General features: G+C 43.2%; 2 protein-coding genes across 2 annotated transcripts; both read right to left on the bottom strand.

Moving 5' to 3' along the window:
• Positions 1-733: 733 nt before the first annotated feature.
• LOC115651234 (olfactory receptor 1052-like) lies at positions 734-14,016 on the bottom strand. The gene is given in 3 exon segments (XM_030562179.1): positions 734-970; positions 972-1,651; positions 13,953-14,016. Coding segments are annotated over 3 exon segments (981 nt in total).
• A 119-nt stretch (positions 14,017-14,135) lies between these two features.
• Positions 14,136-15,080, bottom strand: LOC115651233 (olfactory receptor 1052-like). Its single transcript, XM_030562178.1, has one exon. It carries the CDS (start codon positions 15,078-15,080, stop codon positions 14,136-14,138), a length of 945 nt encoding a protein of 314 aa, XP_030418038.1.
• Positions 15,081-26,589: the final 11,509 nt, after the last annotated feature.

Below are 26,589 nucleotides of genomic sequence, written 5' to 3'. Positions count from 1 at the left end.
GGCCTTTCTCCCCACCCACCTTCGTCAGGACAATCCTGCTGGCTCCTGAAGAGATCCCCTAAGCTTTAGCTTGTACGATGTGATTGGTTGGCCCTACAGACAATCAATTCCAAACCTTGCAGGGAATTACCAAGGCCTCGTTGGGCAGAACCCTATTGATTTTGGTAAACAAAACACAAAATGAGAAAAAAGGCAAAACCTGATTTGTACTGGTGGAAGTGAGAGGAAAATGAGGCCCACAGAGTAGCCCAACACCTGGAACCTTCCTGCTGTAGTCTACACACAACACGTACAGCAGCTTGACGTGCTGACCTCCTCGCTGAGTGCACAACAGAGCATACCACCCTCTAGTTGGCTTGTTGCTATGTGTGACAGCTCCTGGCGTGACTCCCAAGGGACTGAACTGGAGAGCTGAAGAGCCAGAAGCATGAGCTTCGATAGCTTAAGGTAAAGCTCCATGGCTGGGGGCTGTAACAACTCAGATCCTTTTGCAGAAAGGCATATGAAAGTGACAGCACACACTCGCCAGTCGATTACACAGGAAAGAAACAGTGAATGGTACAAACTTCATCAATGACAGTAGAAACTTGATTGTGCCCCAGCTTTATTGATGATTAAATCAACATGTTAATAGGATTTAATGTCAATAATAATAATTAGTCCTGCCTTGACTGCAGGGCACTGGACTAGATGGCCTCTCGAGGTCACTGCCCGTCCTATGATTCTATGATCATCATCCAACCACTAAAGAATCATTCATTGTCCGGTAGATCACTTTTCTCATGGCATGTTTCGCCTTCTTGTTCCTCAGGCTGTAGATCAAGGGGTTCAGCATGGGGATCACAAGGGTGTAGAACACGGACATCACTTTGTCCTGATCGGATGAGTTGCTGGATGTGGGCTGTAAATACATAAAGAACAGAGTCCCATACAATATGCTGATGGATGTCAAGTGGGAGGTGCAGGTAAGAGAAGGCTTTGCGCCTTCCTTCCACAGACCGAATCCTCAAGATGTTGAGGATAATATAAATGTAGGAGATGAGGATGATCAGGACAGTACTCAATGCAGTTACAGCAGCAAAGACGAAATGCACTCTGCTATCCTTGTGAGTGCTGGAGCAGGAGAGCTTCTGGACTGAGGGAATGTCACAGAAAAAGTGATCGATGATTTTGGGACCACAAAAGGACAGGCTGAACAAAGAGCCTGTGTGCACAATGGCATTGACAAAGGCGTAGAAGTATGATGCGGCTACCAACTGGACGCAGACTTTCCTTGACATGATAATCGTATACAACAGCGGTTTGCATATAGCTATGAATCGATCATACGCCATCACGGAAAGAAGCAAAGCCTCAGCATTTGCACAGAGAGAGAGAAAGAAAAATTGCATGGTGCACCCAGCAAAGGAAACAGCTTTACACTCTGCTAAGAAGTTCACCAGAGCCCGGGGGGCAATAACAGAGGAGTAAACAGTATCTATAAGGGACAAGTTGAGAAGGAAAAAGTACATGGGAGTGTGTAGCTGGGACTCAGCCATGATTAATGCGATCATCCCAAGATTGTCCACCAGGGTGACAATGTAGATAACCAAAAATACCACAAAGAGGATGGTTTGTAGCTGTGGACTGCCTGTGAACCCTAGGAGATGAACTCAGTCACCCCAGTGTGATTCCCCTGCATTATTTTTTTCCAGATATGGTCTATGCTGCTGGGGGATACTTAAAGAAGAAATTAAAGATGATACTTATTATGGAAGAGGAATTAAGTTGGAGTGGAAGGTGGGTGCCGCCATCTAGACACACAGAAGTAAGTCAAGATAGACAAGCCAAGTTATATCATGCCTACTGTGTGATGTTAATTTCTCTTAATAAAGTTTTGTGTCACTGGGGAATTCCCAAGTTTTTTCTTCCTTAAAATAAAATAAAATAAAACAAAACAAAGGCAAATTGGAAGAAAAATTAGGTAAAAGAATTTGCTGTGCATTTCATCATTTCAAAAGTCAGCTAGCTTGGAACCCATCGACAATTGCAGATATATCTCCAAGTCAGTACTTCTGAAATACCTATTGCAAGTTTGGCAATTGTAAATATAGCTTAATTGATATGGAAATAAACTGCTGCAACAATCTGACTTACAGTATGGAAGTGCACGGAGTGATAGAAAATCAGCCTTATATTAGAAGTCTAGCATCCTTCCATAATTAAACCATTCATTAGGAACCATGCTATTTTACATGTCAATTCAAACTACGGATTTAGAATAAAGTCTCTGATTAAATTAAATAAACACCATTCGTGCTGAAATTAATAAGAATAATATTCACAGTGAAGAAGTGTATATTAACTCCAGATATATGAATAAACAGAAGAATCAAGCAAAGGGAGGCTTAATGAAAACTATGGGTGGGATCCTCACCCTTGCTCTGGCCCCTCACATCAGCTTAAAACTGGAAACTGAAGGCAGCAAGTGAGCTTGGGCAAGCTTCCACCTCAAGAGGAAAGGACCCTATTAAACACCAAATAAAACATCTGTGGAGCAGTCTACCCATCCCATGCTCACCTTGCAGTAGCTGATCTTCCTATACACGCTAGAGATGTCAATCTCTCTTGCTTATTCAGAATGATTGGAGAAAGTTGGAGGACCGTCCTGTCCTTCTCAGAAGATATTTTGGAAGCAGAGACATTACGAGTTTCACACTGAATACACACCTCACATCCACCTAGACAGTCACAACGAGACACATTGGGAAGTGCAGGTCAGACCACATCCAAGCACATGTTTCCCTTAGAAGCCTGATAGGTCCCCATTTACATGTTCTTCCATGTCAAGTTGCCAGTAAATCTGAAACATATAAGAACTATTTACTTTCATCATATTATGAGTGTGAATCCTCCCTGAACCTGAAAGACCTTCCATCGAGGCAGAAAATGGTGTGTTGGGGAAGCCAGTGCAGCCAGTTCTATATTGCAGTGTCTTTAAAGAGAGATCTTCTCTTGCCAGGGCTGTTAATTAGGGATAGTTCATCAGCACAAAACCCTTTCTAAGGAATTTTAAATTAAAACATTTTACGTTCAAAGAAATTAACCACATTGTTAGAAATATCCCTTACAACTTGATTTTTTGCAACCAACAGAGTGCTTTGATCTTACTATTGTCTTTTTCCTTTGCACAGAGTACATCCTAATTTAGCACATGCAAGCACAATGGGCCAGATCATCAGTCGATGCCAATCACTATATCTCTATTGAGGTTGATGGAGCTCATCAATCTGTCTGGAGTGGCTACGACCATGAGTGCCAAATTCAAGGTAGACTGTTACTCACAAACCCCAAATAGGTTGTGTGTTCTGTAACTCTGTTTCACCAACCAAGTATCAAGGGTGAATTCCTCAGGAACTATAACAGCCTTAAAACTGAGTCACAGACAGATCTCTCCAGCACTGCAGTGTATCTTGCCACCCAGGCAAGCCTGTCTTTGTGATGGATGGTCCCTTGCAAGAAAAATTATAACAATATTCCGGTTACTTCCAGTCCCTTACCCCAGATCAGTTGCTTCTCAGATCTCAAACCACAGACAAGACTCGTAGTCAATCCTGTAATAAACTAATGAAAGATTTTCTAGAAAAAAGAAACACGAGGGTTATTTACAATGTTAAAGCAGGTAAACATACACACACACTGAGTTACAGTCTTAGGTTCCAAAAATTAATAGAAGCTGCGGTAATGCACAAGTTTTATATGTCCTTTAGGGCTAATCCAAGCCAAGCAGCCTGGGAATCCCTTGCTTAAATTTAGAAATATTGTCCTCCCCAAATTCCTAGCAGCATACTGATGATAATTCCTCCTTGTCAGAGATATTTATACCCTTCCACCAGCATTCAAGCTGTGATGAGATGAGCATTTGTGCACATCCCTTCTTCCTGGGTTTAGAGAAAACAATCATCAAAGTCTTGATTTGTCTGACGTCGATAGGCCTTCTTTTGTTGGGCAGGAGATGACACCTCTTATGGTAAACTAGTATTTCACTCTTGGTAACGCTTCCCTCCTGACTGGGGGGGTTTCCAGTTTTATAAGAAGCACTTTTATACTAATAGAGCCAAACACTTCAATATTACCTTGTAACATGGAATACAGATAAGTGAGATGAATGCACGCAGCAATTCACAAGCATTTCATAAAGTTTGAACACATCTCTATAAATCTAACACCTATTTTAACAGTAGGAACACAGAGGTGAACCATATCAGTTTCCAGCTATGCATTCGTCAGTTTTCAGTGAGGCTGAGGGGAGCAGGCATGAGCTGGCACCTGATCCGCCAGCTACACAAAACTGTGCTGATTAATGCCACCTGAGGGTCTACTCCAGTATCCTTGTACAATCTCATGCAGCACTCAGGATATTTCAGGCAGTCTGTCCCATTTTACTGAAAATTATTTAGTGAGAGAAAATCATTCAGGTGTCAAAGGAGTCAACATTTTGAGAAGAGAAATCCAATCTTTTTCTCAGAAGACCGAATTGATTTTGTAGCTTTCTCCTGGCAATAGACTTCAAAAAGAATTACGATAGTCACCCCAGTTTTTGTCCTGTAATGTTAAAATTGCTTGCTGAGAGAAAGAGATCTCTCTTGCTGGATTTCAAATAGATCATGTAGAGTGTAATTAGAGTCAGGGTGTATAAATTTGGTCTTCCGGAGTTTGGGGGCAGAATCCCTCAGAGCTCTAAATCTCAGGTCAGGCACAAAGGGTATCATTAAAGCATCATTTATGTCTCCTGGCACCAGGAGATAGCTAGTCACTGCTATACAGTTCATGTTTTTGGAAATGGCAATGCATCATTTTGTTCTCGTCCTCTCTTCTATGCAGTCCATAAATCTGAAAATCCCCCTAGAACTTCCAGTCAGGGATACACTTGGAAATATTCATCACAATATTTCTTTCATTGCTTTTGTCCCCTGAGAAAATAAGGTTTGTAGACTGATAGTGTGAGAATCCAATGTTAGGAACTTTACAACAAGTTTCCATGCAGAATTGAATGGGTGTTCAAGGAGTCAGGATTAAGGGGCATATCAGAGATGAGCAAAAGCCTGAGACTGGACTAACAAGAGGGGCTATACATCAGGATTCAGAGGAACTTGTAGAGTCATTAGACCAGACAGGATTAGGGTAGCTCAGGGGGCTGCATGTCAAGTTTGAGCTAAAACATGCGGAGAGTCTGGGCCTAGAAGAGAAGGTGTGTCAGGATTAACTTGCTTTAATACAGGGTTTCTCAAACAGGGGTCGCTGCTTCTGTAGGAAAAGCCCCTGGCGGGACAGGCTGGTTTGTTTACCTGCCCCGTCCAAAAGATCTGGCCGATCGTGGTTCTCACTGGCCGCAGATCACTGCTTCAGGCCATGGGAGTTGCTGGAAGCGGGGCGAGCCGAGGGACGTACTGGCCGCTGCTTCCAGCAGCCCCTACTGGCCTGGAGCAACAATCCCTGGCCAGTGGGAGCCACAATCAGTTGGAGCTGCGTATGGGGCAGGTAAACACACTGGCCCAGCCACCAGGAGTTTTCCCTACAGAAGCAGTGACCCCCGTTTGAGAAACCCTGCTTTAGTAGATGCAGTGGTGGAATGTCCAGTATTACACAAATAGGAGGTTGTGGGTTGAGATGGAAGATTATTGACAAAAGTGTGTCACACACCAGGGCAACTGCACTTGTATTCTTCCTTGGTTGCTCAAGGGCACTCGACCTAGTTCCTCAGCCATCACCATTCTTGGGATGAGATCCACATCACTCTCCTTCCTGCGAGTGGTATTCATGCTGCACAATTCCCCCTGTCATGCAGCGGTATTCCTAGCAAGCCAGACTACCTTAAAGGCCAGTGTCTCTTCTTGGCTTTCTCTCCAAAGATTATAATTGGCATGATTGCCAGCAGCTTTAAGTTACCACACAACCTTTTCTAGGCAAAGACATTTATTTTTAAGGTGAAAGTTTTGCACAGAAAATATGTTAAAAACAATAAAAGAACCTGTCCACAGGCTGATAAACTTGACAGAGATCATCCAGCTGCAGCAAGGGCGCCTGGGGAAGTCAACCCTTCAAAATTCCATAGAGAGTCATGTGATCACCATCCCATCTAATTTCTCTCTTTAGACCCTATGGGGAAGAGTTGTCACATCTCCCCCTTCTTACACTTGTTACCCAAAATCATTGGATTTAAACCTGAGATCTGGTCCTCCCACCAGTTTCCTGGAAGTGTGTGTGGTGACCCCACCCCCCTTTCAGGGATTAGCTGTGCCAGCAATGGGTTGAGGTTCAGGTATGATAAGCAAGAGTTATTTGCTTCAAAGGGTGAGCTAAGGCAGGGCTGCTTCATTGTAAAGCAACCCTCAAGCATACAGTACTTTTAACAGCAGAGGGGTCAGGCAAGGGAAGGTCTCCAAACCTCCCCCATAGCCAAATTCCTTTCCCTGCCATTATGCTGTGATGACTGGGCCTGCAAATTTGCTCTAATTGTGATCTCTAATGTAAAAAATATATGAAACATTATATAATAATGTTAGAATAACAAAGCTTGTGGCAAAATAGGTCAAGCTTTTTTCAGTAATAAATATTATAAATAGGTACAAAAGAAGCAGTCAAAGAGATTAAATTAGGTCCATTACTCAAGGACTATGTTGAAATCATGCTTGGTAAAAACAGAAGATTTGGAACCAGAAATTAATAGGCCAAAACTGGTATATCAATATTAGGCCTAATTGGTGGTCAAAGTGATGAGCAGATGGGCTGTTCCACCCAACATTTCTTTTCTGGGTCCTGAGAGAAAGAGACTTTGGGGGAAACCTGGGGGGTATATGAAGAGAGGGGCAGTCTAGGGGAAGCCCACAGGAAGAGGACCGTGGAGAGTGGGAAGCCTGGGAACTGGGCATTGTAGCTGCCCCTCAGGTGAGCAGTTGTGCACACAAACCTGACTGGTTTCCATTCAAAGTGCTGATGTAAGCAACATGGTTCTGTACAATGTTTTGATTCCATATCAGATGGAGAGCTATTCCCCTGGAAACTTTGTGACCTGCACTATTCCTGAACCTCTTGTTTCATTTGCTTGTACACATCTCAGCTATTATCTCATGAACTCCAGGCTTGACCCCGCTCTCGCTTTTACCAGTGAGAACCCCATGTCTCTCCACTGACGCTCAGGGAGCTGCACTGGCAAGAGCACGGTCAGAATCTGCTGTCAATCTTCCTACGATTCTTTCAAGTCCCTCCATAAAACCCACCTCTCTTGCAAAGACTTCAGGAAACTGTCAATTGATAATGACAAGGAGGATGTGAGCTGTTCCTACAGCATTTGCTGTGACTGATTGACTTAGTGCAGCTATAAACCATGCTCACAGAGAGAAGGTGGATGAGATAATATCCTTTATTGGACCAAGTTCTGTAGGTGAGAGAGACAAACTTCTGAGCCACATAGAGCTCTTTCTCAGGCTTGGGAAAGGTACTCTGAGAGTCATAGTTAAATGCTAGGTGGAACAGATTGCTTGGCGTAAATTACTAGCACATATTGTATTGGATGATTCAAGTACCTTTCCCAGACCTAAAGAAAAGCTCTGTTTGGCTTGAAAACTTACATCTCTCACCAACAGAAGTTGGTCCAAAGGAACATAGTAAAGCATCCACATTTTCTCTCTAATATCCTGGGACCAACATGGCCAGAACTACACTGCATACAGCCCTGCTCTAAGACAGTATATATTAAAACATCTTGTTGTTACTCTCTACTTCCTTCCCGCTAATACATGGATTCATAGATTTCATGGCCAGAAGGGACCACTGGGATCATCTGGTCTGACCTCATAGACTCATAGACTCTAGAACTGGAAGGGACCTCGAGAGCTCATCGAGTCCAGTCCCCTGCCCTCATGGCAGGACCAAATACTGTCTAGACCATCCCTAATAGACATTTATCTAACCTACTTTTAAATATCTCCAGAGATGGAGATTCCACAACTTCCCTAGGCAATCTATTCGAGTGTTTAACTACCCTGACAGTTAGGAACTTTTTCCTAATGTCCAACCTAAATCTCCCTTGCTGCAGTTTAAGCCCATTGCTTCTTGTTCTATCATTGGAGGCTAAGGTGAACAAGTTTTCTCCCTCCTCCTGATGACATCCTTTTAGATACCTGAAAATTGCAATCATGTCCCCTCTCAGTCTTCTCTTTTCCAAACTAAACAAACCCAATTCCTTCAGCCTTCCTTCATAGGTCATGTTCTCAAGACCTTTAATCATTCTTGTTGCTCTTCTCTGGACCCTCTCCAATTTCTCCACATCTTTCTTGAAATGCGGTGCCCAGAACTGGACACAATACACCAGTTGAGGCCTAACCAGCGCAGAGTAAAGCGGAAGAATGACTTCTCGTGTCTTGTTTACAACACACCTGTTAATGCATCCCAGAATCACGTTTGCTTTTTTTGCAACAGTATCACACTGTTGATTCATATTTAGCTTGTGGTCTACTATGACCCCTGGATCTCTTTCTGCCATACTCCTTCCTAGACAGTCTCTTCCCATTCTGTATGTGTGAAACCGATTGTTCCTTCCTAAGTGGAGCACTTTGCATTTATCTTTATTGAACTTCATCCTGTTTACCTCAGACCATTTCTCCAATTTGTCCAGATCATTTTGAATTTTGACCCTGTCCTCCAAAGCAGTTGCAATCCCTCCCAGTTTGGTATATTCTGCAAACTTAATAAGCGTACTTTCTATGCCAACATCTAAATCGTTGATGAAGATATTGAACAGATCCGGTCCCAAAACAGACCCCTGCGGAACCCCACTTGTTATACCTTTCCAGCAGGATTGGGAGCCATTAACAACTACTCTCTGAGTATGGTTATCCAGCCAGTTATGCACCCACCTTATAGTAGCCCCATCTAAATTGTACTTTCCTAGTTTATCTATAAGAATATCATGCGAGACTGTACCAAATGCCTTACTAAAGTCTAGGTATATCACATCCACCGCTTCTCCCTTATCCACAAGGCTCGTTATCCTATCAAAGAATGTTATCAGATTAGTTTGACACGATTTGTTCTTTACAAATCCATGCCGGCTATTCCCTATCACCTTACCACCTTCCAAGTGTTTGCAGATGATTTCTTTAATTACCTGCTCCCTTATCTTCCCTGGCAGAGAAGTTAAACTAACTGGTCTGTAGTTTCCTGGGTTGTTTTTATTTCCCTTTTTATAGATGGGCACTATATTTGCCCACTTCCAGTCTTCTGGAATCTCCCCTGTCTCCCATGATTTCCCAAAGATAATAGCTAGAGGCTCAGATACCTCCTCTATTAACTCCTTGAGTATTCTAGGATGCATTTCATCAGGCCCTGGTGACTTGCAGGCATCTAACTTTTCTAAGTGATTTTTTACTTGCTCTTTTTTTATTTTATCTTCTAAACTTACCCTCTTTCCGTAAGCATTCACTATACTAGACATTCCTTCAGACTTCTCAGTGAAGACCGAAACAAAGAAGTCATTAAGCATCTCTGCCTTTTCCAAGTCTCCCGTTACTGTTTCCCCCTCCTCACTGAGCAGTGGGCCTACCCTGTCCTTGGTCTTCCTCTTGCTTCTAATGTATTGATAAAAAGTCTTCTTGTTTCCCTTTATTCCCATAGCTAGTTTGAGCTCATTTTGTGCCTTTGCCTTTCTAATCTTGCCTCTGCATTCCTGTGTTATTGGCCTGTATTCATCCTTTGTAATCTGACCTAGTTTCCATTTTTTATATGACGCCTTTTTATTTTGTAGGTCAAGCAAGATCTCATGGTTAAGCCAAGGTGGTCTTTTGCCACATTTTCTATTTTTCCTAACCATCGGAATAGCTTACTTTTGGGCCCTTAATAGCTTCCCTTTGAAAAACTGCCAACTTTCCTCAGTTGTTTTTCCCCTCAGTCTTGATTCCCATAGGACCTTACCTATCAGCTCTCTGAGCTTACCAAAATCTGCCTTCCTGAAATCCATTGTCTCTATTTTGCTGTACTCCCTTCTACTCTTCCTTAGAATTGCAAACTCTATGATTTCATGATAACTTTCACCCAAGCTTCCTTCTACTTTCAAATTCTCAACGAGTTCCTCCCTATTTGTTGAAATCAAGTCTAGAACAGCTTCCCCCCAGTAGCTTTTTCAACTTTCTGAAATAAAAAGTTGTCTGCAATGCAATGCAGGAACTTATTGGATAGTCTGTGCCCCACGGTGTAATTTTCCCAACATATATCTGGATAGTTGAAGTCCCCCATCACCACCAAATCTTGGGCTTTGGACGATTTTGTTAGTTGTTTGAAAAAAGCCTCACCCACGTCTTCCACCTGATTAGGTGGCCTGTAGTAGACTCCCAGCACGACATCACCCATGTTTTTTACCCCTTTTAGCCTAACCCAGAGACTCTCAACACTTCCATCTCCTATGTCCATCTCCACCTCAGTCCAAGTGTGTACATTTTTAATATATAAGGCAACACCTCCTCCCTTTTTCCCCTGTCTATCCTTCCTGAGCAAACTATACCCATCCACACCAACATTCCAGTCGTGTGTATTATCCCACCAAGTTTCAGTAATGCCAACAATGTCATAGTTGTATTTATTTATTAGCACTTCCAGTTCTTCCTGCTTATTACTCATACTTCTTGCATTTGTATATAGGCATCTAAGATACTGGTTTGATCTTGCCTCCCAGCTTTGCCCTGACCCTCCTTTCTCTCTGCCATTATAGCCCGTGCTCCCTCCTGTTTCCAACCCATCTCCCAGGTCTTGTTCCCCACTTACCTGTGGGCTTTGCTCACCTGTCCCTGTTGAACCTAGTTTAAAGCCCTCCTTACTAGGTTAGCCAGTCTGTGCGCAAATAAGGCCTTTCCCCTCCTCGAAAGGTGAACACCATCTGTGCCTAGCAGTCCTTCCTCGAATAGCATCCTGTGGTCGAGGAAGCCAAAGCCCTCCTGGCGACACCATCTTCGCAGCCAGGCATTCACCTCCACGATGCATCTGTCTCTGCCCGGGCCCCTACCTTTGACAGGAAGAATCGAAGAGAATACCACCTGCGCTCCAAACTCCTTAACCCGTACTCCCAAAGCCCTGTAGTCACTCTTGATCTGCTCAATGTCACACCTCACAGTATCATTTGTGCCCACATGGATGAGTAGCATGGGGTAGTAGTCAGAAGGCCGGATAATCCTCGACAATGCCTCTGTAACATCTCGGATACAAGCCCCTGGCAGGCAGCATACCTCCCGGGATGAACGGTCAGGGCGACAGATGGGTGTCTCCATCCCCCTCAGCAGAGAGTCTCCAACCACCACTACCCTATGTTTCTTATTATCAGTGATGGCAGCAGATCTCCCAGCCTTAGGGGTACAAGGCTTCCCCTCCTTAACTGTTGGAGGTGATTCCTTCTCTCCTGTATCAAGAAGAGCATAACGGTTATCTATTACCACAGCAGGAGGGTTCGCAGCAGGTGTGGAGCACTGCCTGCTGCCAGAAGTAACCAGCTGCCAGTGTCCACTCTGAGCCATCTCCTCCTCCACTGGTGCGTCAGTAGTCCTGTGAACTGGGACAGCTACGTCAGCTGTCTCCACATGGATACTGTCCAGGACTTGCTCATGGATACGGATGTTCCTCAGCCTAGCCACCTCCTCCTGTAGCTCTCCCACCTGCTGCCTGAGAGATTCCACCAGTAGGCACCTTTCACATTGGATACCACCCCCAGCCTGGATATCAGTAAGTGGAAATTGCAAGTTACAGTCTTTGCAAGCCCACACCAGAATCTGGGTAAAAGCATCCATGCTTTGGTGCTCTGTCTGGCTACAGGCGCAGGTGGAGGAGACAGAAGCAGTGCTGCCACAGGTGTTGCGGGTCCTCCTCACCATCGTAAGCCTCCCTCTGTCAAACTCTCCCAAATTCCCGTCTGCAGCTCCCTGTCCGCTCTGCTCTGCTTTGAACAGAAAGGTTTTGGATGTGGCTTGGTTTATAGGTTCAGGGGACCAATGGGTCACAGATGAGACCGACAAGGGACCCCCACTCCCTTCCCACTCCCTTCCAAACTCCCTTGCGAAACTCCCTGTTAGCACCTCCTGTATAATGCAGGCCAGAGATCTTCCCCTGCTCTCCAACATGTGAATAAAGTGCCAGATTAAGTCCACACTTTTTTGCTCCAAAGTAACTCAAAAGTGGTTGAATTTTAAAATAAGATGTTTGCCAGGTGTTTGTTGTGCTCAGTTGCAAATGACATCTTGTAGCTGCAAGGCCAGGCAATATTCTGCATCAGTAAATTTAGTCTGCATATTTTCTCCTCTGTGATCTTAAACTCATGGAACAGAATATACTGGAACACGAAGTTGCATTGGACTGACCAAACATGCATACTAATGAAGACATCCTGTGTTGACTTTATCCAGTACGTTAGTGTGATGCATCCCTATGTCCATAGAGGATGAAGGATTGTGATATCACACAGTGCTTATGTAATGAAAATACATTATCCAAACAACATGGGCTGTGTCTTTTGTTCTCAGCACAAGTATTGCTATTAAAGGAACTCATATGGGCAAAGATGAGTCCCCTATAACCATGTGTAGTAAAAATATCCCAAACATACTCATTGCTGCCCTGGCAGCTTCAGAAACACAGAACACTGTGAGCACCACTAGGGAGCTTACAGACTATTTAAAGGAATATCACCTTATTGCCAGTATATTAGAGTCAGAGGATGACATGATGGATAACCTATGGATAAATCATAGAAACAAAGGACTGGACGGGACTTCGAGAGGTCATCAAGTCCAGTCCCCCGCACTCATGGCAGCATCATCTAGAACATCCCTGACAGGTGTTTGTCTAACCTGCTCTTAAAAATCCCCAATGATGGAGATTCCACAACCTTCCCAGGCAATTTATTCCAGTGTCTAACCACCCTGACAGTTAGGAATTTTTTCCTAATGTCCAACCTAAACTGCCTTTGCTGCAATTTAAGCCCATTGCGTCTTGTCCTATCATCAGAGGTTAAGGAGAATAATTTTTCTCCCTCCTCCTTGTAACAGACTTTTAGGTACTTTAAAAATGTAATCATGTCGCCTCTCAGTCTTCTCTTTTCCTGACTAAAACAAACCCAGTTCTTTCAATCTTCCCTCATAGGTCATGTTTTCTATACCTTTAATCATTTTTATTGCTCTTCTCTCGATTTTTTTTCCAGTGTATCCACATCTTTCCTGAAAAGTGGTACCCAGAACTGGACACAAGACTCCAGCTGAGGCCTAATCCCCTAGGAGTAGAGCAGAAGAATTACTTCTTGTGTCTTGCTTACAACGCCCCTGCACTTACCTTCATATTACAAGTGACAAACTGAGGCAAAGGGAGATTAAACCCAGGATTTTTAAAAGGCATTTAGGCCATATAAATCCCATTGATTTCAATGGGAATTAGGAACTGAAATCCCTCTAAAAAATCTGTCCTTAAGTGATTTGCTCAAGGTCACAAAGGAAGTCTGCAGTGGGGGCGGAATTTAAACTCAGACCCCTCAAGTCTTAGGCAAGTGTGATAACCTCTGGGCCATCCCTCCTTTCTCCTGTGTGTGTCTAATGACGTGTTTCTGTCTATCTAACCCCAGACATAACCATGTCTCTGTCTATCTATCCCCATAGCAAAACATCCGTCTGTCTAGTGTCTACCTGTCTGTCCCTGAACAGAACTATTTGTCTGACTATCTATCTATAAAAACACCTCTCCATGTGCTCCTCCCTTTATTTAATTGTACAGTGATTTGGGGGGGGAGGGGCTGTGGGAACTGAGATAATAGCAGTGACAAATGGAAATAATTACAGTCTGAGCATCTCCTCTTTATATCATCTGCTAAGTTAACCAATGTAGTACAAAAGGTAGTGGAATAAGCAGGAGGAGGTATCTATATTGCAGAAATCACATATCAGTACATAAAGGAGAAAATGTAACAGTTACTGGACATAGTTTTTCAAGGGACATGGCGCCTTCCTTCATTATCGGGCTCAAGTTCCATTTCCATATTGTTTTCTCCTGTAAGTCATATGATGACAGAAATTTCTGCATAATGACTTATCTGCACTCCAGTACTGATCAGTAAAAAACAATCCCCATATTTACATACAGCGAGGAATAATTTTCTGGTGTATTGTCCTCCTCAGGGCGTCCTTCACCTCCTTGTTCCTCAGGCTATAGATCAAGCGGTTCATCATGGGGATCACAAGGGTATAGAACACGGCCACCATTTTCTCCCATTCCACTGAGTTGCCAGATGAGGGTTGTAAATATGTAAAGATCACGGTCCCATATAAGATGGAAACGAAAGTCAGGTGGGAGGCACAAGTGGAGAAGGCTTTGTGCCTTCCTGCCGTGGAGTGGATCCTCAGGATGGCAAAGATGATGTAAGTGTAGGAGATGAGGATGATGAGAATGGTGCCTATTGTTTCCATGGCTGCAAAGATGAAATGCACTAGCTTATTGATACGAAAGTCAGAGCAGGAGATTTCTTGGAGTGGGTGAATATCGCAGAAGAAATGATCGAGGACATTGGAGTGGCCAAAGGACAGACTGAATACAGTACACGTATGCACAGTGGCATTGATACAGGCGCACAGGTAAGAGCCAGCCACCAATTGGAAGCAGACTCTCTTGGACATGACGACATTATAAAGCAATGGATTGCAGATGGCCACAAAGCGATCGTAGGCCATCACAGCCAGGAGGCAAAGCTCATTGTTGGCACAGAAGGAGAAGAGGAACAACTGAACCACACACCCAGATAAAGAAATGTCTTTACTCGTCACTAGGGAAATGACCATTGCCTTTGGGGCAATTACCGAGGAGTAGACAACATCTAAGAGTGACAAGTTGCTGAGGAAAAAGTACATGGAGCTGTGGAGTTGGGAGTCAACCCTAATCAGGACAATCATCCCGACATTCCCCACCAGCGTGCATAAATAAATGGCAAAGAAGAACACAAAGAGGATGCTTTGTAGCTTTGGACTGTCTGTTATTCCCCGGAAAATGAAGCCAGTCACTGTGGTGCAGTTCCCTGGAGCCATTTCTCCTGTCACTGTGCTCTGTGTCAAAGAAGAGGCAGAGGTGAAGATAGACGCAATGGGTACCACACAAATAAATCTGATGTACAGTGGAGACTCTTATTATCTCTTTAAAGATGCCTAAACAATGGAAATTTAATTTAGTAATAGATTCCAAAGCCCCAAGGAACAGTTTTGATTTTCTAGTCCAATTTTTTTTTTCATTTTCAGACTAATCAAAAATTTTGAATGGAGGTGGAAATCTTAGACATAATCTGTGGACGCCTAGGAATCCACGGACCACAGGTTGAAAAGCAGTGTTCTGTGGTAATAACAACCTTTTGAGTACCCCTTAGATGAATTCTGTGGACCCAAAGGTGTTCAGAGATGACAAATTAAAAACCCCTGATCTAGTGTAATTGCTTGTATAGCACAAGTCATCATTCTTTCTCAATATTTTTCATTGTAAACTAGAGCATATCATTTAAAAAATCATCCAATCTTGAATTAAAAATTGTCCATAAACTAAGTATTTACCACGACCCTTGGTAAATCATTCCAATGATTTTAATTACCCTCACTGTTAATAGAGGGTTTTTATGTAGAGCTGGTCATAATTCCCTCCTACACTTTTGGACATTTTTGAGCTTTCAGGAACAAAACTTCAAATCCAAAAAAAAAAAAATTGGCTCTGATCTATTTTGGCTGAGATCTGAAGTATTTTGGTTTTGAAATGGAGTAACTGGGAGATGTAGTTGAACCAACAAGACTGGCCTATAAAGGAGAATGGAAGCATGAGGAACTTCAGCTAGACAGATCAGCATGTGGACTGCTCAGTGTTGAAGGTGATTCAGAACAGGTCAGAGAAACACCCTTCGGGATGTTTACTTCGTGTTACTTGGTCTTGCCCCAGTACAGGAAGCCTGACTTGACTACATGAGGTTCCATCCACCCTACATTACTAGGACTCCCGAATAACAATATTTGTAGTTATTATCATTATTTTATTTTTTGTAAAAATGCTGACATTTCCATGGAAAAGTTCAATGAAAAAGAGATTTGTTTGTTTTTGTGGGAGAAGGGCAGTTTTCATTTATTTCCTAGGAATTTAGTGTTTCCACTCACTGTAGGAGGGTCTGATCCAAAACAGATTGACGCCAAGGGGAGCTTTTCCATTTATTTCAGTGCACTTTGGGTCAGGCTGTTTGGGAAGATGACAAAATCTGATATTAACAGCTCTCAGAGTGAGAAACAAGAAAAGATAACATGCAGTGTATTTGAACCTAATAGATTAGTAAAGTTCACAAAGAATTATAAATTTATATGAACTCAAAGGGGAAAAAACAGATCCTCTTTTACTGAACTATTCAGTATGAGATTTGGAATGCACTGAAATCGGGAAATTGAAAGCAGGGTCTAAAATCCCAAGATATTTGTGACAGCTTAACCTGCCTTTAACTGATGAGTAGAAACAACATCTCCAACAAAATGGCATGACCAGTCCACTGGGCAACTCAGCCAATGCAAAATACAGCCAGACCCACCCAATCATCTCTCTACTTCTGCTCCTACCTGAAATCTCTTTAAAGGTAAAGTTATGGAGACAAATTCTGATGTGGTCTAAACTGGAATAGCTGGAAGACTTTTAAATCGAGCACTTTAATACTTTGAGATCATTTTTGTTTAAAGTCTTACAAATAAAAAATAAAAACATGGTGAACAATATAGTTACATGAATATTCAGTCATTTTCCTGAGAAATGTATCTTTTGCACAAATTGGTCTTCTTCGGTTGTCTTTTATTACAGCTCCTATTTTTTTTTCAGATTTGCCCACCCATAGTTATAAACAAGGTCACCAGTAACAAAGTTCTTGCATTTCTCCATGAGACAAAGAAACATCAAAGATAGGAATCAGAATTTGCATATGGTAATGGAAGCATAAAGTCACGCTCATCTGGAAACCCTCTTTCCTAGTAAGATAGGTATTTTTGTACTAGATTTCTACAATTCTTTACCTTGCAATGTGAAAAAATTAAAACACGTGCACACACACACACACACACACACACACACACACACACACACACACACACACACACACAAAGTTTCAATTGTCCTGTTTGACTAATCACATTTCCCCATAATAGGAAACCACAAGGAAACATCAAGAGAAAAAATATATATATTAAACAGACCACTGATAAATAAAGTATTTTTTCTGCAAAAAGTAATTTTAATGTATTATTATATCCTTTATCATTTCCAGGTTTCAGAGCTGATCCTAAAACATCATAAACTCTTACCTTGTTATAACAAAGCAATATCCGGAACACTTTCAAATGCCGTGTTCCCTCTTCACTGTGATGGAATGTGGGATAGAAAATAAATTAATTCAAGAATCATTTTCAGGTAGAAATAGCCAAAATTGTTAGTAAAGTAAAAAATAAAAATCTAATTTGTAAGTGAATCACACTAATTCTGTAGCTATTTAGAGAAACTGAAGTGAACGACAATGGCAAAGAAAAAGAATTACTTTAAAAAAGAGGAGATGAGCATTTTGGAATTTCAGAAGTCTGCTTGCTCAGAAGCAATTTTAGAAATGCAAGTCAGCATTTTAGAAATGTCAACCACAAACAATGCAAAGTCGGCTATTGCAAATATAACTTTCTTATTATGAAACTAAAAGGCCAAGTGTCACCACAGCCACCTGATCTATAGCAAGGAGGTGCTTGGAGCAGTAGATTTAAGCCTCATATTAGCACTCTAGCACCTTTCCATAATTAAAACAGTTAGGAGCCATGCATTTATAATAAGTCAATTAAAACCACAAACTAGGAATAAACTCCTATTAAGTTCAATAAACAGCATTCTTGTTGAAATCAGTAAGATTATGTTCACAGTGGTTCACTATATATTAACTGAGGAGATATGAATTAACAGCAAAGTTAAGCAGCGAAAGCTGAATTAAAACTATGGGTGAGACCCTAGTTTTAGCTCTGTCTTCTTGCACAGCCTAAAACTGGAGTTCTGCGGGGGGGGGAGAAGAGGCAGCAAGAGAGTTTGAGGAAAAGTTTCCATCTCAAGAGGAAAGGACCCTAATGAATACTAAGTAAAACATCTCCCTCTCTCCTGTGCTCACATGCAGTATCTTATCATCCTGTACAACCTAAGGCTACAAATCTCTATAATTTACCATGAGTGAGTGGAGACAGTGGGAGGACCAGCCTATCTCTCTCAGAAGATAGTTCTTTAGCAGAGTCATAAAGCAGCTTCCTAGAGAATACCTACTGATCTCCATCTAAAGGGCCACAATGAATTGCAGGTCAAACAGCATCAAGAAAGATGGTTCCCTTGGAAGCTAGATGAGTCCAGATGTTCCTGTTCCTTCTCCCGCATCAAACTAAGAAGGAAACTCAACTATGCAAGAGAGATTTCATTCCATTATCGGTGTGTAGCCACCCCGAACCCATGAGACTTTCCATGGGGGCAGAGAATGGTGTGCTGGGGAAGCCAGTGCTGCCCATTCCATACTGTACTGTCTTTATTCACAATCTTCTCTCTCCAGGGCTGTTGACTGGGAATATTTCACCAGCACAAAACCCACTCTGGGAAATTTTAAATGAAAATGTTTGATATTCAAATAAATGAAGCACATTTTTAGGGAAAAAAAAAGAACAAACCCTCCATTAAACAAGATTCTGTAAAACCAAAGGGTAATTTTAAACAGACTATTTTCATCTTCATTTGCACAGCATATGAAATCTTTTAACTCAGTACAGCACAATGGACCAGACACTCAGTTGGTATCAATCACTGTAGCTCTGCTGATGGATCTGTGAAATTTGACACCAAGTGATGATCTATCCTGATATTCCCAAACTCTGACATGCAGTGTTCAGGATAGTTTAGGCAGCTGGTCCCATTTCACTGCAAGTTATTTTGTGAGAGAAAATGAAGACAAGATTGTGGGATCAAAAGCATCAGTACTTTGAGAACAGAAAAACAATCTTTTCTCTTGATTGACAGAATGGATTTTGGAGCTTTCCTCAGATATTAGAACTGAAAGAAAAATAGACCACTCACCTTTGTCTTTGCCCCATAATGTTAAAACTTGTTGCAAGACAGATCTCTCTTTCTTGAACTCAAATAGATTGTGTAGGGGGTAATTGGAGGCAGGGTTTATTTGTTCTACCGACATGAGGGGACAGAATTCCTCAGAGCTCTGAATCTCAGGTCAGGCACAAGTGTGTGTGTGGGGGGGGAAAGGGGGGTCATTAAAATACCCAGTTACATCTCCCAGCAGCAGGTGATAGTTAGACACCAATATATGGTCTTCAAATGGTGCTGAAGTTCCTGGACATGTTGATGCTTCTCTTTATCTTTCCCTCTGTTTCATGCAGTCCGTAAATCTGAAAATCCCCCCTAGCAAGAAACACTTCCAATCACAAATACACTTAGAGGAGTACAGAAAGATTTTTGATCAATATCTGCCAGGATTACATCTGTGAATACGATTTCTTTCAGAGCAGCAGGACTAGACATCTATATGTCGCACAGCCAAATGGCAATGAGCATTCTTTTGCTCAGCACTGAGAGATAAAGAAACATTTGAAGCAATAGCATGAGAGGGTCCAGAACTCCAGTAAAAAGTCAAGTGTCGGGGGTAGCCATGTTAGACTGTATCCACAAAAACAGCCCGGAGTCCGGTGGCACCTTAAAGACTAACAGATTTATTTGTGCATAAGCTTTCGTGGGTAAAATTCCTCACTTCTTCAGATGCATGGAGTGAAAGTTACAGATGCAGGCATTATATAATGACACAAGAAGGGAAGGGAGTTACCTCAGAAGTGAAGAACCAGTGTTGATGAGGCCAATTCAATCAGAGTAGATTTAGATGAGGAGGTGTCAATTCTAGAAGAGGCAAAGCTGCTTTTGTAATGAGCCAGCCACTCCCAGTCACTTGTAATGGATCTTTCAAAACCAAAAATCCCCAAAAGGCATTTTTAAGAATTTAAAGTAGATTTTTAAAATGTATTTCAAAAGAGTTTTATTTGTTTTAAAAACTAAGCCTTTCAGGGATAAAATTTGAAACTGTGACAAGCTATGTTAAGGCCTATAGTTGTTATAACCTATTAAACTAATTAAATAAAATAAATATATGAAGAAGTCCATGTTTGCTGCCAAGTTTCAAAGGACGTCAAACCATTGAACTGTTGGAAGTCATTCCCTAAGCAACTGGGGGTCCAGAAGTTATTGAAATACTCAGCCAGTTTTTGGCAGCTGTCATGGTATAAACCCCCACTCTGAACCTTAGCGTCCAAAAGATGGGGTACCAACCTGAATTCCTCTAAGCTGAATTACCAGCTTAGTACTTGTAGCGCTGCCACCAACCAGGAATTCCAGTGCCTGGTACACTCTGGTCCTCCCAAAAACTTGTCCGGGGACCCCCAAGACCCAGTCCCTCTGGATCTTAACACAAGGAAAGTAAACCCTTTCCTTCACCTTTGCCTCTCCCAGACTTCCCCTCTCTGGGTTACCCTGGAAGATCACTGTGATTCAAACTCCTTGAATCTTAAAACAGAGAGGAAAATTCACCTTCTCCCCTTCTTCTCTCTCTCCCTCCCAAACTCTCCCTGAGAGAGAAAGTAATCCTAACACAGAGAGAAAATAACCTTTCTCTCCCCCTTCCCTCCTTTCTCCCCACCAATTCCCTGGTGGCTCCAGACCCAGTCCCCTGGGGTCTCACCAGAATAAAAAAATAATCAGGTTCTTAAACAAGAAAAGCTTTTAATTAAAGAGGGACAAACAGTAAAAATTATCTTTGTAAATTTAAGATTTCAGCTATAGACACTGGGAATACCCTCCCAGACTAAGTATACAAGTACAAATTAAAATCCTTTCAGCAAAATACAAATTTGAACTCCTTCCAGCCAAATACACATTTGCAAATAAAGAAAACAAACATAAGCCTAACTCACTTTACCTACCTAGTATTCACTATTCTTGACATATAAGAGACTGTATCAAAGAGATTGGAGAGAAACCTGGTTGCACTTCTGGTCCCTCTGAGCCCCCAGAGTGAACAACCACCAAACACTAACAGCACACACACAAACTTCCCTCCCTCAAGATTTGAAAGTATCCTGTCCTCTGATTGGTCCTCTGGTCAGGTGACAACCAGGCTCACTGAACTTGTTAACCCTTTACAGTCAAAAGAGACATGAAGTACTTCTGTTCTATTAACTCTTAACTATCTGTTTATGACAGCAGCAATAACCTCTTCTGTGTGTGCAGAAAGAATATTTTCGTCATTTCAGTTGATGCAGCTACTTCATTCAAATGTAAGAAACTGATTGGGAGTTGAAAAAGGATGAAGACTTCTTTTCCTCTTGTAATATATGAATAAACGCTAGAGAGGAGGAGATGTGAGCTACTACTTCTAAAATCTGTAAGGACATTATGACTAGGAACAATTAGTTCAGTGCACGAACTAGAGATATTTCCTTACCTCAGTTTGTTTGAAATGAAAAAAAAATGTTTCAGTCAACCTTTTTGTTATGTATCCTGGAAAACCAGCAAGTCAACATGTTTTAATGGATCCCTATTCCTAGAATCATAGCTAGGGCTGGAACAGACCAGAGGAGGTATCTAATCCACCCTGCTCAAAGCAGGGTCAACCCGAACTTAATCATCCCAGCCAGGGCTCTGTCAAGCAGACCTTTAAAAACTTGTAAGTATGGAGATTCCACCACCTCCCTAGGTAACCCATTCCAGGGCTTCACCACCCTCCTAGTGAAATAGTGTTTCCTAATATCCATCCTAAGCCTTCCACAGTGCAGCTTGAGAACATTGCTCCATGTTCTGTCATCGGCCACCACTAAGAATTTCATGAGAATCAATCATTCATTAGGAAAATAACTCAAAAATACAACTACAAAACATTTGGAATGAAATAAATCCAACCTGATCTGTAGTGTCTGGGGGTGTGGGCTTCTGAGGCTAGATTGAGACCCTCATTGGCTAGAAACACCCAGTGAGCCAGTAACAATATCCAGTCCTGTTACCATCCAAGCCTCCATAGTCCAAGGAACACTTGAGGGCTGCAGGAAACAGAGGGGTGCTGAGAAGATCTAACTCATGATTGCAAACAAAGAGATGTGTTATTGGCTTTGGTTGGGGGACAAGTAGCAAATTCATCAGGATTCTTGCCCCAAACAACAATCGCCCATTGTCCTTTAGAGCACAAGGGCTCTAACACGCCTGATGTGGTCAAATCTCTGTCCTGCTAGGACTGAGAGAATTTTCTCCATCCCACATGATACAGAAGTAAAGAGAAAGGAAGTGACCTCTCTTTGGTCACATGGCAGGTCATACCAGAACTAGAAAGAGAAGCATAAGAAACAAGTTATATCAAAAATGTTTTGCATTTAAAACTAACTGATTTCTTAAACCAAGGCAATTTGATGTGTGGTTAGTGAACTGAAATGATATATTCTTGTCTCCACGTGTTTCTAGATTGATGAACCAGTAGATCTATCCCCTAGTTTTTATCAATAGATTGAGGGAGGAAAACAAGTTTGCCTGTTTTTTGAACTTCCAATGGCTTCCTTGAATTTCATCAAACTAGTCAGTTGAAGTGAACTATTTGAATAAACTGAAATGAAGACAATATTTTCTGCACTTTTCAAGGAAGCTTCTGCTGTTTAAAGCTGGGTTAGCATTTCAGCTAACTTTGCTTCCAGGGTCTTAGCTATCACATCAGTGGTGTGACTGTCTTAAAAAGTTGGCAGTGAACATGTTCCACTTAATGTTATTTTTTCTCTTCTATTTAAATTGTTTAAAAGATTGTCATAAATTTTGCCCTTAACAAAGGTTGTCAATTTCACATTTAATATTTTTTTGTCAAGCGGCCCTTACAAATCTCCAAAAATGATGATTCCACCACCTCCATAGGTCACACTCAGTGGCAGGGAGACTGGGAATAGAGGTGTGATAAACAGATGGTTAAGGGTTAATGTCTCTTTGACCTGTAAAGGGTTAAGAAGCTCAGTAAACCTGGCTGACACCTGACCAGAGGACCAATAGGGGGACAAGATACTTTCAAATCTTGGTGGAGGGAAGTCTTTGTTGTGCTTTTTGTTTTGTTCGGTGTTCACTCTTGGGACCGAGAGGGACGGGACATCATTCCAGGCTTTCCTTATCTTTCTGAATCAGTCTTTCATTTTTCAAAATTGTAAGTAATAGCCAGGCAAGGCAGATTAGTCTTATGTTTGTTTTCTCAACTTGCAAAGGTTTCTTTTGCTGAAAGGATTTTTTTACCTCTGTTTGCTGTAACTTTGAATCTAAGGCTGGGCAGGGGGGTCCCTCTAGTCTATATGAATCTGAATACCCTGTAAAGTATTTTCCATCCTGATTTTACAGAGATAATTTTTACTTTTTCTTTCTTTAATTAAAAGCTTTCTTTTTAAGAATCTGATTGATTTTTCCTTGTTTTAAGATGCAAGGAGTTTGGATCAGTGTGAAGCCTCTCAAGGCAACCCAGGGAGGGTAAAGTCTGGGGGGAAATAGGAGGGGGATGGTTAATTTCTCCTTGTTTTAAGACCCAAGGGGTTTGGGTCTGGGTTCCCCAGGGAAGGTTTTGGGGGAAGAGAAAGTGTGCCAGACACTAAATACTGGCTGATGGCAGCATACCAGACCTAAGCTAATAATTAAGCTTAGAAGTGTTCATGCACATCCCCACTTCTTGTACTCTAAAGTTCAAAGTGGGGAAAAAACCTTAACAAGAGAAAAAAAACCAGAAATGAAAGCCAGGAGTCCTGACTCCCAACCCCCTGCCTCAGTCACTATAACAGGTCACACTCGGAGCCAGGGAGACTGGGACTAGAGTCGTGCTGGCACTTCCCATCTCTGGAAGGGAGTGTTCCTCTAGTGGTATGTGCCGGAGTCTGGACAAAGGACTCCTGGGCTTCATCACCGACTCTATCCCTGACTCTCAGTGAAACCCTGAGGCAGTGGCTTCTCTTGCCCAGGCCTCTGTTTCCATCAGTGGGGCTGGGGACACTCCCCTACAGCCCTTGGCCCGTCACGCTTCAAGAATATGCATGAGGTACTAGGAGACCTTGAGATGGGAGGTGTCCTGCTGTCTGTCTGTCAGTGTTGTGACCCCCCGGCTGCTACCTTAATTATTCAGTTTGTCCATCCATCTGTCTGTCCACCCATGGGACAGACCATGCATGAGAACTGAAATAATGACATCTTCATTGTTTTATTTGTATTTTTTAAAAATTAGATTTTTCCCTCAAATTTGGTGCCACATTTAACTTGAAAGAGGAATTGGCTCAGCAGAGGGCAGTTTGCTAGGGGCTGCAAACTCCCCTAGCTACCTTTGTGAGCCTTTCATCCCTCTCCAGGCCTCAGGCTGATTCCTAGTGCTCTGGTATCATGTTATCCCAGCCCCTACCTGCTCTGGGAGAACTGGAGGAGTCAGTCAGCAGAGGCTTCTTAAGTGCCCCATTCACCAGAGCTACTGTCCATGGCATCACATTAAGGACATGGGGATCCCCTGGGGAAAGGTGTCCACTTCCTCTCACCCCCTGGCACTACTGCCCAAAGCCTCCCAGCCCCTCAGCTGGAGGAGCCGAGGGTGGCTGAGGGGACTTTGGGGACCAGAGCTGGATTCCTGCTGGGTTGGGAGGTAGAACAGTTCTTGCGGGGGGACTGAGAGGAGTCTGGGCAGGAGTTCATTCCACAATGGTGGGAGAGGGGATGGAAGTCACTAGAGAAGAGAGAAGATTTCGCCTTGGGGGTTGGGCAGGGGAATCCGTCCCTCAGACATGGGGAGGGGTGGGGAGGAAATTTTGCTGGCTGCTGGTGCCATTAATACCCTTCATTCTCGTGGGTGTCCAAGTCTCTGATTGATCCTTGTTCCCTTACAACAGGAGGACATTACAGCCAACATCATGGCCGAGCTGTTTAACATCAGGTGCTTGCGCCAGGTCCCCAAAGCCCTGCAGGGGCTGTGCTCTGTGGGGCAGCCTTGAAGACTTCCCCACTTCACATGACCTGCTCCCACCCACTGCAGCAGGTACTGCTCTGTCTCACTGTGCCTGGGGGGGGAAGGGCTGGAGGGAGAGGCCATAGAGCCCACAGCACTGAGACAAACCAAGGCCGAGCACCTCTCTCTGAACATCCTCCCCCACCCCGACCCCCGGAGCTGGGGCCAGGCCAGATACTGGTTCGGAAGAATCAGGTTGTGGGGCTGGCCCAGAAAAAGAGAGCATCCGCAGAACCAGGGGTTATGCTCAATAGCTGTTGCAGTCTGGGAGGGGTGGCTCACACAATCCTGGGTGTAGATCTGGGAAGTGAACTGGGTCCCAGCCGAGACCCTTTCCCCCAGGGGCACCTTTGCTTTCTGCCCTTATTCTTCCCTCTGACTAGGGGGTCTCTGAGTGTGAAATGAACAGTGAGGGTGATGGGTTCTGGCACACAGCCTGGACAGGAGCTCCCCTTGTCTTGGACCCCAGGGTCAGAGACATCTTTGTCATCCAGCTGTCCTTCTTTTATTGCTAGGAAGGGAGTCCCGCAATGAGGGGTCTCCAGGGCTCCAGGTGGGCAGTAACTAGGAGTACCTATAAATCATCCTGGTTCCTGCATGCATGTACCACTCTGTCCTGCCTTGCCCTGTCCTGCCCTGCCCTGCCATTTCTTCACTATTGACTGAGACTTGACCCTTGGCTCCGGTCTCTGGCTGTGACTTTGGCATGACCCTTCTTGGCTCCAGATTTGGATTATGAACCCCGGCTCAATATTCTCCTAGCCCTTCTCTAGCCTCGCTCCAGGCCCTCCACACACCTGCTCCAGCATTTCCTCCTCCTGATCTTCCCCAACCTCTCGGACTTTGACTACCCGGCTTTGACCTTCGGCCTGTATCTGGACTCTGGCTTGACACGGACTTGGCTGATCTTTGGTCTGACCACCCGGCTTCAACCTCTGGCCTGGACTTGGACACTGGCTCTAGATCTGGTTCTGCTTTGTCAATGGACTCTGATCTCCGTTTTGATCCTGGTGTGTCCCTGGACCTTAATTCTAGCACTACTCTTAGCCTAGGTGCCATCCTGCACCTCGCTGCGACCTACGCTCCACCACTGGACCTAATTATCAGATGCAGCATATGACATCAGGTGGGGCAACTTCTTGCAGAAAATCAGGCTCTCCACAAGTAAGTGGCCCATATGCAACAGGGGACCCATCACACCACATGTGGACCATGGCCTCACTACATGAGCCTGGCCCGGTGATGCCCCTACTGGAGTTGTGAAATGGAAATGACTGAAAATGTCGGGGTTCCTTTAACCAACCGCTGCCTCTGAACCTACTCCACCATTCTTGACTCAGACACCCGGCATTCCTGATAAATACGCAGATTACATGGATACCTTAGAAAGAAATGTGGACTCGTTGCCTCTGCACCAGGACTATGACTGCCCTATTGACCTACAATCTTGGTTGAAAGTTGCTTTCACCTGTATTTAT

Source organism: Gopherus evgoodei, chromosome 4 (genome assembly GCF_007399415.2).
Source record: "Gopherus evgoodei ecotype Sinaloan lineage chromosome 4, rGopEvg1_v1.p, whole genome shotgun sequence".
Lineage (NCBI taxonomy): Eukaryota > Metazoa > Chordata > Testudines > Testudinidae > Gopherus > Gopherus evgoodei.
Note: the sequence above shows the minus strand (reverse complement) of the source record. Positions and strands in the feature narration are given on the sequence as shown.

Coding starts and splice junctions, on each gene's coding strand:
- LOC115651233 (XM_030562178.1), bottom strand. CDS start 15,080: ATGGCTCCAGGGAACTGCACCACAGTGACTGGCTTCATTTTCCGGGGA.